We start from the raw sequence: 16,903 nt of genomic DNA on the forward strand, positions 1-16,903 counted from the left end.
TACTGTCCTAATTGCACTTTGGTTAAGCTTTTACTGAAATGAACTTTCCTTCCCTGAGGACACAGAAAATGACAGGGGGAGGCAGCTGCTCGGATGTGGGCTGAGCGGATGCCTGGCTCGACGGTGACAGGGGACCAACCTGGACGTTTCAGTCTGCACAGGCTCTTTCTCATTTCTCACCCCGGGGAGCCAGGGTGCAGAGAGGAAAATACGCAACCAGACCTAATCATTCAGCCATTTAAGAGAAAGCACTTCTCCTTCTTCTCTTTGAGGCTGGAATCTTCTGCCAGGTTACACAAAGGGCAGTTCAGGACAGGGTTCAGTTGTGAAAAGAACTACGTTGGTCTTCACTGAAACTTTGAAAGAGAAAATCCAGGGGACCAGCACTGTGGCACAGTGGGTTAAGGTGCTATGTGCAATGCACTGATTCAAGCCCTGGCTGCTCCATTTCTGATCCAGCTCCCTGCTAATGTGCCTGGGAAAGCAGCAGAACATGGCCCAAGTGTTTGGGTCCCTGCCACCCACGTGGTAGACCTGGATGGAGTTCCAGGCTCCCTGCTTCAGTCTGATGCAACTCTGGCCATTGTAGCCATCTGGGGAGTGAAGCAGTAGATGGAACATCCTTCTTTCTCTGCCTCTCCCTCTTCTCTGTAACTCTGCCTTTCAAATAAATAAATCTTTTTTTAAAAGAAAGGAAACAAGGTCGGCGCCGCGGCTCACTAGGCTAATCCTCCGCCTTGCGGCGCCGGCACACCGGGTTCTAGTCCCGGTCGGGGCGCCGGATTCTGTCCCGGTTGCCCCTCTTCCAGGCCAGCTCTCTGCTGTGGCCAGGGAGTGCAGTGGAGGATGGCCCAGGTGCTTGGGCCCTGCACCCCATGGGAGACCAGGAAAAGCACCTGGCTCCTGGCTCCTGGCTCCTGCCATCGGATCAGGGCGGAGCGCCGGCCGCAGCGCGCCGGCCGCGGCGGCCATTGGAGGGTGAACCAACGGCAAAAGGAAGACCTTTCTCTCTGTCTCTCTCTCTCACTGCCCACTCTGCCTGTCAAAAAAAAAAAAAAAAGAAAGGAAACAGTGTTCAATGGAAAGCTTGGCACACTGCAGCACCAGGAACAGGCATAGAGTCCACGCAGCAAGGACAGGGCAGGTGACCCCCAAGGAACCTCACAGGACCAAGAGGATGAGGAAGGCGGCCACCAAACAGAAGGGCTCCGTGGCCTTAGACAGCACAAAGGCCAGATGGCACAGGAGAAGAGCTGCTGGAGACGGGTTCCCAGCACAGCCAAGGATCAAGCTGCCCAACACCACCACAATGCCAGCCCCTGAGCCAGCCTCATCAGCACCAACTTACTCGGCCACTGTATCAATGTCCCAGGAAGCAACACTGGCCTGGAACTCCAGTCTGGCCCCCAGGAGCTGCTTACAAAGGCCATTTAAGTCCTTTGCCTGCTCAGGAAAGATGCAGAGGCAGGCCTGAAGAAGACCCTGGAACAAGGCCGGGTCAGTGCTGGAGAAAAGTCGTGCCCTGGTGGTCTGCGCTCCCATAGTGCCCGCCTGCTCCCGGCAACTAGCACCAGTGTGTTAAATCCCGACTTGCCACTCTTTTTTTTTTTTTTTTTTTTTTAAGATTTATTTATTTATTTGAAAGTCAAGAGTTACAGAGAGAGAGGAGAGGCAGAGAGAGAGAGAGGTCTTCCATCCAATGGTTCACTCCTCAATTGGCCCCAACGGCCAGAGCTGCACCTATCTGAAGCCAGGAGCCAGGAGCCTCCTCCAGGTCTCCCATGTGGGTGCAGGGGCCCAAGGACTTGAACCATCTTCCACTACTTTCCCAGGCCATAGCAGAGAACTGGATCGGAAGTGGAGTAGCCGGGTCTGGAACTGGCGCCCATATGGGACGCCGATACTTCAGGCCAGGGTGTTAATCCGCCGTGCCTCAGCACCAGCCCCCTCACTTGCCACTCTTGTCTCTAGAGCAATGAGCTACTTCTCTTCCTCTGAGCACCCCTGGAGAACAGGCCAGGCCTGGCGAGGGGCAGGGGCCAGTTCCCCAGTGTCCCAAGCTTTTGTTATGGAAGGAACGCCGCTGTCCCCTGGTCACTCAACTTCACCAAGCTCAGCTGTGGAGTCCTAGAAGACCCCGACCCTTGGCACACAGCTGCTCGACCCCTCCTGAGACAAGTCAGCCTCCAGGGATGGCGTCCCCCGGGCAGTTCCACTGGGAAGCAGGACTGGACGAGGTTCTAACTTCAGCACAGTGGTGTGTCCGAGGACTGCAGAAGGCGAGGGCCCCCCTGCCCAGAGCACAGTGATCCGTGGGACCAGGATGGAACACGGGGCTCCTAGGCCTTAGTTGAGAACACTGGCTTTAATATACTCAGCAGACAAAAATTAATTCACCTTAAAAGTAATATAAGGGCCGGCGCCGCGGCTCACTAGGCTAATCCCCCGCCTAGCGGCGCCGGCACACCGGGTTCTAGTCCCGGTCGGGGCGCCGGATTCTGTCCCGGTTGCCCCTCTTCCAGGCCAGCTCTCTGCTGTGGCCAGGGAGTGCAGTGGAGGATGGCCCAGGTGCTTGGGCCCTGCACCCCATGGGAGACCAGGAAAAGCACCTGGCTCCTGGCTCCTGCCATCGGATCAGCGCGGTGCGCCGGCCGCAGTGCGCCGGCCGCGGCGGCCATTGGAGGGTGAACCAACGGTAAAAGGAAGACCTTTCTCTCTGTCTCTCTCTCTCACTGTCCACTCTGCCTGTCAAAAAAAAAAATTAAAAAAAAAAAAAAAGTAATACAAAAGAACCAGAAGATGCAGCTATCTGTAGGCAAAGCAATTCTGCGCCACAGAGAAGTGATTTCTTGGTGCTCACGTCAGTTTTCTTCCTATAGAATGGGGCGAGCAGCTTGTGGACAGAGACCACACACGATGTCAGTTCTCAGTTCCCAAGGTGACCCCGTGCCTGGGCTGGCCATCTGTGGAAACAGACCAGCAGCTGCAGGCCCAGGCAGGGGGGTCAGAGGGAGAGGCCCACATGCCAGGAGGCTCTGGGTCCCCGGCTTAAAGGGGCTGAGCGGGTAGCAGCTGCTCCTGCCCAGCAGGCCCCGCATAACTCATCCCTTCACTAACTGAGCTCGGGGGCAGCCAACGGAAAACACGGGCCTTGGCCCTGAGGAATTTGCGGCGACAGACAGCAACAACTGGACAGACTGACGGGAACAAATGAGAACAGCTGCGAACAGGGCACGGACAGGTGAGCAGGAGTCAGGTGGCCCTGCCCCCGGCCTGCTGTGAGTCCCTCCCACGCACACAGCTGCTCACAGCTGGCAGGAGAAGCCGGGTGAGCATCCTGTCCTCTCCAGGCCGAGCCAGGAGGAGATGCAAGCTTGGGTCCCAAGCTGCCTCCAGGCCCCAGGCAGGCCTGTCCCTCAGCTCCCCTCAGACACACCCGGGCAAGAGGTTCCCTTGATGACCTGCATCCACGCTCCTCATCCGGCCCTGGCCCAACTCCTCATTCTCCAGAATCTAATCCATGTCCCTCCTTCCACAGCGGCAGGTACGTCATAGCCGCTCCTACACCTGCCTATCATCCGAATCCCCCAAAAAATGAACAAACAAAAAGGTCAGGAAACCAGGCTCCACGCCGGCCCATTGAATCTCAGTCAGCCACACCCGGAACCGCTGGCTAACATGGAAGGCCGAGCACTGCGGCAGAGAGAGGCCTGGGTCCTGGCCTCTGAGAAGCCTTGTACCAGCCTGGCCCAAGGAGGTAAGAGCTCTGTAAATGAGAAAGGCCTGGGCTCCGAAGCCTTCCCCTCTCCAAACCTCAGTCTCCACACTGCCAACGAGCAGCTGGATTTCCAGGGCCCACCGCCCCGTCAGCTCCTGGGGGAGGCTGTGAGTCCCTCCCTCAGGTGTTTTTCCCTTGTGGTCCACCTTCAGCACACTCCTGAGAGCAGTCAACGCAAGCCCAACTGGCGAGCAAAGAACAGCAGGACTGCTGGTGGCCTGGGAATCTTCCCCAACACGGGAGCCGTTCCGAGCTGGCCTGGCCGAGGGAGGACACCACTGAGTCCCACGGGAATGGACAAGCAGCTGGCGCCCGGTGCAGTGGAAATGGAAGCTGGATTCTGGAACCAACCCAAAGACAAGTTCAACAGCCAACCTGCTCTGACCCCCTGGGCGCTACGTCCGGTCCTTTCTTTTCCCTCATTCTTCGCCTCCGTGGAAGAGCAGAGAGCGGAGGGGCGGGACTCAGGTAGAGAGGCGGGGCCTGTGAAAGGAGGATCAGATTTACTGTGCTCCACAAATAGTGGGCTCTTAAACTGTCTTGTAAAATTTTTTATTTGCTTGAAAGACAGAGAGATAAAGTTACAGGAAGATCTTCCATCTGCTGGTTCACTGGTCAGGCTAGCCAAGGTGAGGCCAGGAGCCTGGAACTAGTCTGGATCTCCCACACGGCTGGCAGGGACCCAGTCAAGTTCTTGAGCCATCATCTGCTTCTCCCTAAATGCACACTAACAGCAAGCTGGGGCAGGCGCCGCGGCTCACTAGGCTAATCCTCCGCCTGTGGCACCAGCACCCCGGGGTTCTAGTCCCGGTCAGGGCGCCGGATTCTGTCCCGGTTGCTCCTCTTCCAGTCCAGCTCTCTGCTGTGGCCCCGGAGTGCAGTGCAGGATAGCCCAAGTCCTTGGGCCCTGCACCCACATGGGAGACCAGGAGAAGCACCTGGCTCCTGGCTTCGGATCAGCACGGTGCGCTGGCTGCAGCGGCCATTGGGCGGTGAACCAACGGACAAGGAAGACCTTTCTCTCTGTCTCTCTCACTGTCCACTCTGCCTGTCAAAAAAACAAAACAAAAAAAAAAAAAAAAAAAAAACAAAACAAAACACACACACAAAAAACACAAAAAAACCAGCAAGCTGGACCAGAAGCAGAGCTGGACTTGGACGCAGGCACGCTGGCATGGGCTGGAGGCTGTGCCCAACGCCTGCCCCTCACGGTGGAATCGCAAGGAGCTTCTCCAAACTGCCTTTTGGTTTTCTCTCTAGGGCTCCCGCCACTCAGGAGCCCCAGTGTCTCTCTTAGGGAAAATGCGAGTGGCTTGTTTCACGGGCATCCACACAAAGAGACCCCTGCTCCGGAGCTCCGTCCCAGCTCTGAGTCCACATGCCACTCCGCTAGCCTCGGTCACCAGCACCTCGGGCCTGGCCCTCCGCTCCCTGCCTGGCTTCTCGTCACAGCTTCACGGGGCCCGAGGACCACCTCACTGCTCTGCTTGCAGCCCTCGGTGCCGCCCTCTCCCTCCTCCTGGCTCCTCACAGAGCCTCTGGCTCTGCGTGACGCCCCCAGTAACTCCTCACCGCGTCCTGTGCTGTCACACAGGCCTTTCTTCTGTCCCTGAATGGGTGGGCTCTTCCCACCTCAACGCTCCATGGATGCTGTTCCCTCTGCCTCCACACTTAGCTCCTAGCTAACTCTCCATTTATCCTGCACTCACTGTCAGCCAACCAGATTCCAGGCACTTTGCTAACAAGAGTGCCTGCTCTCTCAAAACTTACCTTGGTGTGGCAGGTGGGGTTAGGGGAAAGTATAAACAATAAGCTGGGGCCGGCACTGTGGCGCAGTGGGTTAATGCCCTAGCCTGAAGTGCTGGCATCCCATATGGGCGCCAGTTCAAGTCCTGTCTGCTCCGCTTCCAATCCAGCTCTCTGCTGTGGCCTGGGAAGGTAGTATAAGATGGCTCAAATCCTTGGGCCCCTGCACCTGCGTGGGAGACCCAGAAGAAGCTCCTGGCTCCTGGCTTCAGATCAGCTCAGCTCTGGCGGTTGCAGTCATTTGGGGAGTGAACCAGTGGATCAAAGACTCCTCCCTCTCTGGCTCTATCTCTCTATAACTCCTACAAATAAATAAAATAATTCTAAAAAAAAATGTAGATGGGTGATCAAGCTGATTTATCCAGATGTGCTTTCCTTAAAGAAATATAGTATGTAGAAATCCATATATTAAAAAAACAAGAGGGACAGCAGTCATTATTTTAAATAAGGGACCCAGCAGTGAGGAACCAAGTCACAGTCCCTGACACCTCACCCTACTGCACCCCCGCCACAGCCAACCCAAATCAGGCCCTGGGCGTCGTTCACTGCTATCACTTTCCCTTGCTTGTACCATCATATTTTGTACTTTAATTTCTACTTCTGTGACTTTTTTAAAGCTAAATTTTAATTATTTAAGAGGCAAACAGAAAGTGACAGAGCAAGTTCCCATCTGCTGGTTCACTCCCCAAATGCCACAATGCCAGCAGCTGAGCCTCAATCCAGGTCTTCCACAAGGGTAGCAGGCCCCAACTACTGGGTCCTCCAGCACCACCTCCCGGGCCTGCACGAGCAGGACACTGGCATCAGAAGCAGAGCCCGGACTTGAGCCCAGGTGCTCCAATAAGGAATGCAGGTTTCCCTACCAGTCTCTTCACAGCTAGGCCAAATGCTATTCCCATCATTTTAAACTTGAGAGGCACAAAGAGAACAGAGCAAGCAAGCTGCCATCCATGGTTCACTCCCCAAAGGCATGGAACAACCAGGGCTGAGCCAGGCTGGAGCTGGGAGCTGGGAGCTGGGAGCTCCCACATGGGTGGCAGGAACCTAACTACTTGAACCCTCACCTCTGCTTCCCAGGACGAGCAAAAGCAGAAAGTTAGAAATGGAAGCAGAGCTGCGGCTCAAATCCAAGTACTCCAATATGCTATGGGGGCACCTTGGCTGTGGCTTAACCACTAGGCCAAATGCTTGCCCTTTATGTGACAGGTTTCTTTTTTTAATATTTATTTATTTATTTGAGAGGCAGAATTACAGAGAAAGAGAAAGGGAGAGACAGAGAGAGAGAGAGAGAGATCTTCCATCCGCTGGTTTAATCCCCAAATGGCCACAATGGCTGTTGCTGGGCTGATCCGAAGCCAAGAACCAGGAACTCCTTCTGGGTCCCCCATGTGGGTACAGAGGCCCAAGCACTTGGGCCATCTTCTGCTGCCTTCCCAGGTCATTAGTAAAGAGCTGGATCAGAAGTGGAGCTGCCAGGATTTGAACCAGCACCCACTAGGGATGCTGGTGCCCTAGGCGGAGGCTTAACCTATTATAGCACAGCGCCAGCCCCGCAACTTTTTTTTTTTTTTTTTTAAGATTTAAGTATTTGTTTGAAAGGTAGAGCTATAGACATACACACACACACACACACACACAGAGAGAGAGAGAGAGAGAGAGAGAGAGAGGTCTTCCATCCTCTGGTTCACTCCCCAAATGGCCACAATGGCCGGAGCTGGGTTGATCTGAAGCCAGGAGCCAGGAACTTCTTCCCAGTCTCCCATGTGGGTGCAGGGGTCCAAGCACTTGGGCCATCTTCTGCTGTTTTCCCAGGCTATAGCAAAGAGCTGGACTGGAAGTGGAGCAGCCAGGACTTGAACCAGTGCCCATAAGGGATGCTGGCACCTCAGGTAGAGGCTTAACTTACTATGCCACAGGGCCGGCCCCTGTGACTGTTAAGGGTTAGATAAAACAAGCTCCCAGAGGCCACAAGCTACGACTAACCTGTACCTGTCTCAAGCACCTAGCATATCTGTCTGTCACTTACCAGGAGACAGCCTTTGATCAAGTCACTTAAGCTTTCTTTGGCTCGGTTTCTTGATCTGTAAAATGGAGCTCACGGCCCCTGTTTCTCTGAGTTACTGAGAGCAGTAAATGAGACAGCAACTATAAAGTGCTTGGGAGAGTGCTTGGCACACACTAAGTGCTCACTGCATGCTCCCTCTTCCCTATAGAGGGAGCGTCTGCTAACTGTTAACAGAATGAGTAACCAAATGACTGCAGGAGCAGGCCCAGGGACCAGTCCAGGGACCAGGAGGGGAATTACATGGGGTCACATCCTCCGTTAGATGGCCTCCAGCCTGCTTCTTCCCCATTACAAGCTGCTCCCTGCTAGTACATGCTTCCCAGTGGGCTACGCAGAGTCAGAGCCTGGTGTCTGAATGGCCACTCTCCCCTTCGGGAAGCAGGTAACGTTGCTTGCCATCTCCCAGGTACAGCCCCAGCCCTGCCGGCACCCGGCCAGTACCGGCTCCTCATTAGCGGCAGCTCACCTCCTGCTGCTCCTGCAGCCTCTCAGGTTCAGACGGGGCATGCCTGCCCAGCCAGGCACTTCTCCTTTGAATAGCTTTCCAAAGGGGATGTATCTATTTTCCTCCAATGATCAATATAATCACTCATGAAAATGAGTCATTTCTGCCTTGGGACCTAATTATTTTCTCATGGAACCAGTGGTTGCAAAAATATATTGTTTTTCAGTTAACTATTAAATGCTATTTTTACATACAGTTTCTCCTAATCTTCATTACTGGCGAGAGGTCACTACTTCAACCTCAGAGTCCAAGTTCTCTCTGTCTGGTTGGCCTGTTAAATCATTGCCTCCTACAGGCTGCCAAGGCCAGGCTGAGAGGGAGCCCCAAGAGCAGGTGGCGGGTCAGTCTCCCTGTCCCTCCTCCACTGGCCACCAGCAGGTGAAGGGAGGGAACAGGTCTCTCCGTCTGTGTGAGCACTCTCCAAACACAGACCTTCGCTGCAGGAGCGCCCGTGGGTGGGCAGGCCGGCCATCTCCTTCGCTGCAGGAGCACCCGTGGGTGGGCAGGCTGGCCGTCTCCTTCGCTGCAGGAGCGCCCGTGGGTGGGCAGGCAGGCCGTCTCCTTTGCTGCAGGAGCACCCGTGGGTGGGCAGGCCGGCCGTCTCCTTTGCTGCAGGAGCGCCCGTGGGTGGGCAGGCCGGCCGTCTCCTTTGCTGCAGGAGCGCCCGTGGGTGGGCAGGCCGGCCGTGGGGCTGTGCTGCTGTTTATGCAGAGGCGCCCTGGACGGGACCGCAGCTCCTTCCTCGGCCTGACAGATGGCCCCGGGCAATCCCCTGCAGCATTCTGAGCTCTTTCCAGGAGTATAAAATGGGATTAATAGTGACTCTCACAGGGGTCTCGTCAGGACTAAATGAAGTGACACAGGTCACCTCATTCCCCCAACTCGGAGGGGCATGTCACTCACTGCAGTGCACTCGTCTACGCCTTCTCCCTGAACGGTGCCTCCTCGTGGTCCTCCTGGCTTCTCTCCCAGCCTGTGTCCAGCCCACCAGTGCCCGCTCCACCTCCTACCTGACAGGTCAGACTCACGGCTGCACCTTTGCCCCCTCATACTCTGTTTCTAACACAGCGGCTGGTGTGACCCTTTAAAACCCGTCAGGTCTCACCACCCTCTGCCAAAACCCTCTAACACCTCACCTGAGCACAAGCCATGTGCCCGTGGCATCTTCCAAGGGCCCCGTGACAGAGCAGGCTTTATCCTCAGCCGGCTTTGCCTCGCAGGCTCCCAGGGCTTGCTCCTCCAGACCGGGGCCCCTGCTGCTCCCTGATATGCAGGGAACAAGGCCTTCCCAAGGACACTCCTCCCCTGGAGGGCTGCAGGGCTCACGCCCTTCTCCTCCGAGGTTCCCTTATCAGAGACACTGTCCCCAAATACGTGAAACAGCACTCTGGCTCCCCTCTAATCTTACTGTTTCACTTTTTTTCACAGAACTTCCTGACGTGTCACCATCCACCACGTCACAAAGCTGTGTGTTTACCACAAGCTGCCTCTCTCCCTAGAATCTGTGCACTGCTGTATCTGAGGTGCCCAAAACAGCCCGACAAACAAAAGATTCTTGAAAAATATTTATCAGGCCAGCGCTGCGGCTCATTTGGCTAATCCTCCGCCTGCGGCGCTGGCACACGGGGTTCTAGTCCCGGTTGGGGCGCTGGATTCTGTCCCGGTTGCCCCTCTTCCAGGCCAGCTCTCTGCTGTGGCCCAAGTGCTTGGGCCCTGCACCCCATGGGAGACCAGGAGGAAGCACCTGGCTCCTAGCTTCGGATCGACGCAGCATGCTGGCCATAGCAGCCATTTAGGGGGTGAACCAAGGGAAGAAGCCCTTTCTCTCTGTCTCTCACTAACTCTGTCAAGAAAAAAAAAAAAAAGAAAAAAAGAAAAGAAAAGAAAAAGAAAAATATTTATCGAGGGCCAGCGCCATGGCACAGTAGGTTAATCCTCCGCCTACAGCACCAGCATCCCATAAGGGCACCAGTTCTAGTCCCGGATGCTCCTCTTCCAATCCAGCTCTCTGCTATGGCCTGGGAAGGCAGTAGAGGACGGCCCAAGTCCTTGGGCCCCTGCACCCTCGGGAGAGACCAGGAAGAAGCACCTGACTCCTGGCTTTGGATTGGCGGAGCTCCAGCTGTTGTGGCCATTTGGGGAGTGGATCAGTGGATGGAAGTCCTTTCTCTCTGTCTTTCTCTCACTGTCTGTAACTCTACCTCTCAAATAAATAAATAAAATCATTAAAAAAAATTTATCAAATGAATACATAAAGTATGTAGCACAATGTTAAGCTCATGGGAATGCAGGAACTCAACATTAACTATTTCCAAATAAGAACACCCCTGTTCCAGAAAATCTACCATGAGACTCACAAAACTTGAGCACTCTCTACCCATGCTTGGATCAAAGAAGTAGAATCAATTCACTGACATTCTGATCCCACTGTCAGCTTTAAATGGGTAATGTAAGTTTTACTGTAAACCAGGAAAAGCACTGTGGCACAGCAGTTGAGCTGTCTCATATTGGAGTGCCTGGTTCAAGTCCTAGCTACTCTGCATCTTTTTTAAGATTTATTTATTTGAAAGAGTGAGAGAAAGGGTGAGAGCTTTCTGTCTAGCTGGTTCACTCTCCAAATGGCCACAACAACAAGGACTGGACAATGCTGAAACCAGGAACCTGGTCTCTCACATGGGTTGGACCATTCTCTGCATTAGCAGGAAGCTGGATCAGAAGTGGAGAAGCTGGGACTGTGACCGGTACTCCAACAAGCGATGCCAGCATTACAAAAGGTGGCTTAACCCTCTGAGCCCCATGCTGACCCATACTCTGCGCTTCAGATCCAGCTTCCCGCTAATGCACACGGGAGGTGGATGATGGCCCAAGCACTGGGTTCCTGCCACCCACTGGGAGCCCTGCGTGGAGTTCCCGGCTTCGGGCTTTGGATTGGCCTAACCCCAGCTGTTGTGGGCATTTGGGGATTGACCCAGGGGATGAAAGATCTCTTTCCTGTCTCTCCCTCTACCTTTCAACTTCAAGGCCCAAAGCTCCTGAAGTTCTCCAAAGTTATCTTTCAGGTTTTCAATCACATTCTAGGGAGAGATGGAGTCACCAGACACCCTGGGCAGCTCAGATCTTACTGTAAGAGCGAGGCCTGGGTTGGAGAGCGCCCAGGGGCCACCCTTGCTTCATTTTAATACTAAGATCTCTGCCCTGAGCTATGCTGGCGCACGTTTCTGAACTGCACCTGTGTGGAAATGAACCCACTCCTACCAGCAGCGAGAACTTCTCCTCTTACACATTCATGTCCCCTAAAACAAAAGATACCCGTTCCCCCTGCTCAGGAAATGACTCCCCACGGTCTCTGTTTGCTGCAGATACATTTCTTTGCGTGACAACTCCTCCTGGTCCATTCCTTAGAATGTGCCAGGAAGTACAGCTATAATTTTGGGTGGGTAATGGTGAAATCTGAAACAAATCAGAATTTGAGCTGTCAATTTAAAAAGTGCTAAGGAGCAGTCTTCAGGACAAAGCCAAGCTCTCTACCTTCCTTCAGAAGGTACAGACACTGAGAGGCCCTCCACAACCTCTCAACAGGAGCAAAGAGTCAGAGCTTGCTGGAGACAGAAGAGAATTTGGTAGGAACAAAGGGCCCTGCTAAGACAAAACCAGCCCAACAGGCCGGCCCACTCTCTGCTCATCAACCAGAGCTTCTTCACCCGTCTCCCCAGCTCCATGCCCACAACCTCCCGCACCAAGCCATGGGATGTATTCAGGTAAATTCAGGGCTCCGCCTCACGCAAGAACAAAAAATCCCACACACGCAAAACATCAAACATATTAGAGGCTTCCACTTCCTCACTCTAGAATCAGGACTTAATAGGAAAACTCATTCAGGAGATACTTTCCCCACACCTAAGGGAGAACAAAAAAATCCTTGAAAGCTCCATAAGCCAACTCAATGCCAGAGACTGTGGGCGGGAGAGGCAGCTGGTGGAGGTCCTCAGTGCAGTCTCCTTGGAGAGGGAGGCTGAGAAGAGAGGTCTGAAGATCAGAGCACTCCACTCCCAGCTCCCCCGGCAAAGCACTGTATACCCACTTCACACCCACCCTGCCACACAGGAACCACTCCCAGGCAAGCAAACTGCGCGTCAGGAAGGTACCCAGGGTCACAAAACTGGAAGTGAGAGGCTGAGTTCAAAAATCAAACCCAGCAGCATATGCTATCGCCACTCAGTTCACAACAGCTAAGCTACAGAACCAACCTAGGTGTCCACCAGCTGATGGAAAAAGAATGAATCCTGACATCCACAGCAAAACAGATGCAACTGGAGATCATTACGCTACGTGAGACAGGCCAGACCCACCCTGAAAAACATCACATTTTCTCTTATCTGCGGTAGCAAATATATGTAGGTTTAATGATGTGTTATATATATATATATACATATTTTTAAGATTTATTTATTTATTTGAAAGTCAGAGTTTCACAGAGAGGAGAGGCAGAGAGAGAGAGAGAAAAAGGGAGAGAGGTTTTCCATCCAATGGTTCACTCCCCAATTAGCCGCAACAGCCGGAGCTGCGCCGATCCGAAGCCAGGAGCCAGGAGCTTCTTCTAGGTCTCCCATGTGGGTGCAGGGGCCCAAGGACTTGGGCCATCCTCTACTGCCTTCCTAGGCCATAGCAGAGAGCTGAACTGGAAGAGGAGCAGCCGGGTCTCGAACCAGCACCCATATGGGATCATATGGGATGCCAGCACTTCAGACCAGGGCGTTAACCCGCAGCACCACAGCACCAGCCTGCCTCTCTCTCTCTCTCTCTCTCTCTCTATATATATATATATATATATAAATGATGTATTTTTATTTTAAAATTTGGGGGCCAGCATTGTGGTGTAGCAGGTAAAAGTCTCCACCTGTGACTATGGGCACTGGTCTGCGTCCTGACAGCTCCACTTTCTCCAGCTCTCTGCTAATGGCCTAAGAAAAGCTGCGGAAGATCGCCCAAGGGTTTGGGACCCTGCCACCCATGTGGGAGACCGGGAAGAACTTCCTGGCTTCAGCCCGGCCCAGCCTTGGCTGTTGCAGCCTTCTGGTCAGTGACTCAGTGCCTGGAAGATCTCTAATTCTGTTCAAATAAATAAATACACCGCATATCAGTGAAACAGACATCTTTTCACGTACGTTGCTTATAGCTCTTGCCTATATTCCTGCTGAACTATGGTCTTTATTTTTTTTCCAGTATTTAACACTGCACCAATTTTGCATGTCATTCTTGCCCAGGGGCCATGCTAATCTCTGAACCGTTTCAATTTTAGTGTATGTCTGTGGAAGCGAGCACGGTTCCTTTACTTTATACTTACTTAGCTCTTTACTTGGGGGAGCATTAAACCTTTGACTATAATGTAGGTTAAAAACATATTTTCTCGGGCTGTGCTGTGGGATACAGGGTAAAGTGGCCGCCTGCAGGGCTGGCATCTCATGTGGGCATCGGTTGGAATCCTGGCTGCTCCATTTCTGATCCAGCTCTCTGCTCCAGCCTGGAAAAGCAGTAGAAGGTGGGCAAGGTCCTTGGGCCCCTGCACCCGCGTGGGAGAGCTGAAGAGGCTCCTGGCTCCGGATCGGGGCAGATTCAGCTGTTGTGGACATTTGGAAAGTGAACCAGTGGATGGACGGCCTCTCTCTCTCTCTCTCTCTCTCTCTATATATATATATATCCTCTCTCTCTCTCTCTCTATATATATATATATAAAACTGCCTTTCAAACAAATAAAAAATCTTTTAAAAATATACTTTTTCGCAAAAATTAGAAAAAAAGGGAGAGAGGGAGGTGTCATTACATTGCTAGGACTGTTATCTGGGAACTACACTGAATCTGTTGTGTTAACATCACAGTAAGAGAACTGTTCAGAACTGTGCTGTAGACTGTGGGTCGTGCATTTGCTATGACCCCTAAGAAAATCTAATGTATTAATATTAAGAAATGAAACGCGAGTCTGCAGGCTGACCACACAGCTGTCGAGCGCGGCGGCTTGTGGAGCTGGGTTTAAACCTACGCCCACGGCCGTCCGGGTCTAAGCGTGTCCGCACGCCTCGCACGGCGGCACCAAGGCCGACCTAGGCACGCTGCTGCAAACGCCGCCCTCCGGCTTCCACGCGGGCCCTCCACGCCGCGGGCCACCACGCCGCGCGCCCAGGCACCGGCCTCCAGCCCAGCCACGCGCCGGGCCGCCCGCGGCCAACAAGGCGTCCCGGCTCGCGCCCCCCGGCCCCGCAGCTCGCTACGTACCCCGGGGCCTCTGACACGGCCCAGGCGGCCGCCGCTCGCCCAATCTCCGCGCCGCTTACTGGCTAGCTCTCGGCGAACGAGGCGGGGCCTCGGGGTGCGCGCGGACGGACCGGACGTCCGGCCGGCGGGGGGCGGGGCGGGGCCAGGCCGGGCGTGGAGCGCGGGGCGGGGCCAGGGGCGGGCGTGGGCGTGGGCGTGGAGCGCGGGGCGGGGCCAGGCCGGGCGTGGGCGTGGAGCGCGGGGCGGGGCCAGGCCGGGCGTGGGCGTGGAGCGCAGGGCGGGGCGGGGCTGGAGCTTAACGGGAGCCCGAGTTCTCCCGTGCCCGACGGGGGACTGCTGACCCTAACTCCGGAGTCAGGCGCGCCCCTCGCTAGTTGTGCAGCCGTGGCAGCGGCGGAAGTTCACTGAGCCTGTGCTACTCTGCAGGTCCTGGAGCGCTCCGTAGGCTTCATCGCGGTCCTCGCAGCCCTTTATCCGCATTTCACACAAGAGGAAACGTGTTTAGAGCCTAACCCCTTGGTCCTCTCATACAGTCATTTGACTGCCCATATGAACCTAGAAAGTCACTTTGCCTCTCAGCTCCAGATTCCAGCTTCCTGCTAATGCAGACCCTGGGAGGCAGCAGGTGGTGGCTCAAGAAGTCGGGCCGGCGCTGTGGTGCAGTAGATAAAGCCTCCGCCTGCAGCGCCAGGATTCCAGGTGTGTCCTGGCTACTCCACTTCTGATCCAGCTCCTGCTGATGGCCTGGGGACGCAGTGGAAGATGCCCCAAGGCCTAGGTGGGAGACCTAGAAGCTCCTGGCTCCTGGCTTCGGATCGGCTCAGCTCCTGACGTTGCGCCCATTTGGGGAATGAACCAGGGATGGAGGCGTGCTCTCTTTCTCTCTCTGACTCTGCCTCTTAAATAAATCTTTAAGAAGAGGAGGAGGAGGAGGAGGAGAAGTTAGGTCCCTGCCAACCACCTGGAAGACCCGACTGGAGCCACCAGCCCTCAGTTTCAGCCTCCTGGCTGTTGAGGACATTTGAGGATTGAACCAGTGGATGGGAGCTTGCTCCGTCTCTGTCTCTCTGCCTTTCAAATAAAATAAATGGCACATCTTTAAAAAGAACCGAAAGTACATAAAAGTATCTAAGGATGCATCACATATACAATAGGTGATCCTTAATTAGCGCTACCCTGCCGCCCCTCCTCCTAAACTGTATTTCTGCTCTATGCTTACCTTTAAGGTAGGAATCTCATTTACCTTTACCATTAGCATACTTAGTGTCCAGCAAAGTAGGGATCCAATATACTGAGGAATAAAGTATTTAATATCTTCCACTCTAGTATCGGAAAATTTTCTCCCTGAGTTCAAAAGTCAATAGCTGAGCCTGCTCATAGCACAGTGAGTTAAGCTGCCAACCACAATGCTGTATCCCATATGGACACCAGTGGCTGTCCCAGCTGCTCCACTTCTCATCTAGTTCCCTGCTAATGCACCTGGGAAAGTAGCAGTAGATGGTCCAAGTGTTTGGACCCCTGCCACCCATGTGGGAGACCCGGATGGAGTTCCTGGCTCCTGGCTGTGACCTGGCCCAGCCAGGAACATTGCAATCATTTGGGGAGTGAACCAGTGGGTGAAAAGATCTCTTTCTGTCTCTGCCTCTCTCTGTCACTCTTTCAAATAAATAAAATAAATATTTTTTTAAAGAGTCAATAGCTTTCACTTAACAAATAGAATTCCATCTTATGATCAGAAGGGCCTGTTTCAGTGTCTTCTCAAGGGTGGCAGTAGAGGGGTCCCCACAAAGGACTGCCCCAGCTCATCCTGACATGGGGCCAGCTGGGATTCCAAAGAAGCACTAAACACCGGGGTGACCAGTCCGGAGCATTCATTAGGGGAATGTGCTTACAGAACACTGCAGCTCATCCCTGCGACAGTGAGAACAATGATGGTCTGCTTGGGCGTATCTGCGGGAGCGGGGGAGGGGGGCCTTGTATGAGGGCTTAAGGAATTTAGGCTCAGGACCAGGACCGCAACCTAAACATTTCCATCGGTGCTGGGAATGTCAAGGTTCTGGCTTGGGCTCAAGCCTGCTGGGAAAAACCTGCAGATGGCTGGGTCACAGAGCCGTCAGAGCACTCTGATTTTCAGTCAGAACACAGCAGGGAGAACTGGGGGCCCTGTTGGGCCACTTGTGTTAGGTCTTAGGATTTTAGGGTTCAAAGAAGGAGAGGAGGCAGCTAGTTAAAGTTGAGAAGACTTTATTGTAGGGAGGAGAGAATGGCGGGGGGTCAAAGAGAGAGCTGGGTTTCAGCCTGTCGGGACAGAGGGCAGGGGTTTAAGCCAGGCTTGATTCTGTTTGCACAGCAGGCAGAGCGCCACAGGCTGCTTGCTGGATGCTGAGAAGGTGGGTAGGGGTGTGCAGAAAGGCTTTTATTTATTTATTTATTTTTTGACAGGCAGAGTGGACAGTGAGAGAGAGAGACAGAAAGATCT

The 16,903-nt window shown here is 53.9% G+C and overlaps 1 protein-coding gene and 1 non-coding gene across 7 annotated transcripts in view; both read right to left on the reverse strand.

Annotated features, from left to right (window-relative positions):
- DCAKD (dephospho-CoA kinase domain containing) overlaps positions 1 to 16,903 on the reverse strand; it is a 37,353-nt gene that overhangs the window by 13,102 nt on the left and 7,348 nt on the right. The window contains exon 1 of one of the 6 annotated variants that reach the window (XM_070060591.1): positions 14,766 to 14,887. The exons of 2 other annotated variants lie outside the window; for them this stretch is intronic. Coding sequence is in view for 1 of the 4 variants with exons in the window: in XM_051825775.2 (XP_051681735.1) it covers positions 9,291 to 9,318 (28 nt within the window). In the remaining 3 variants the exon portion in view is untranslated. Of the gene's footprint in view, positions 1 to 9,290; positions 9,405 to 14,424; positions 14,551 to 14,765; positions 14,888 to 16,903 lie in introns of those variants that run through there. 3 more of the 6 variants (XM_008271614.4, XM_008271615.4, XM_051825775.2) reach the window with 3 other exon arrangements.
- LOC127484513 (U6 spliceosomal RNA) lies at positions 13,373 to 13,474 on the reverse strand. The gene has a single exon (XR_007911574.1). It is a non-coding gene; the product is annotated as a U6 spliceosomal RNA (small nuclear RNA).

The sequence above is a fragment of the Oryctolagus cuniculus genome, chromosome 17 (assembly GCF_964237555.1).
Source record: "Oryctolagus cuniculus chromosome 17, mOryCun1.1, whole genome shotgun sequence".
Taxonomy (NCBI): domain Eukaryota; kingdom Metazoa; phylum Chordata; class Mammalia; order Lagomorpha; family Leporidae; genus Oryctolagus; species Oryctolagus cuniculus.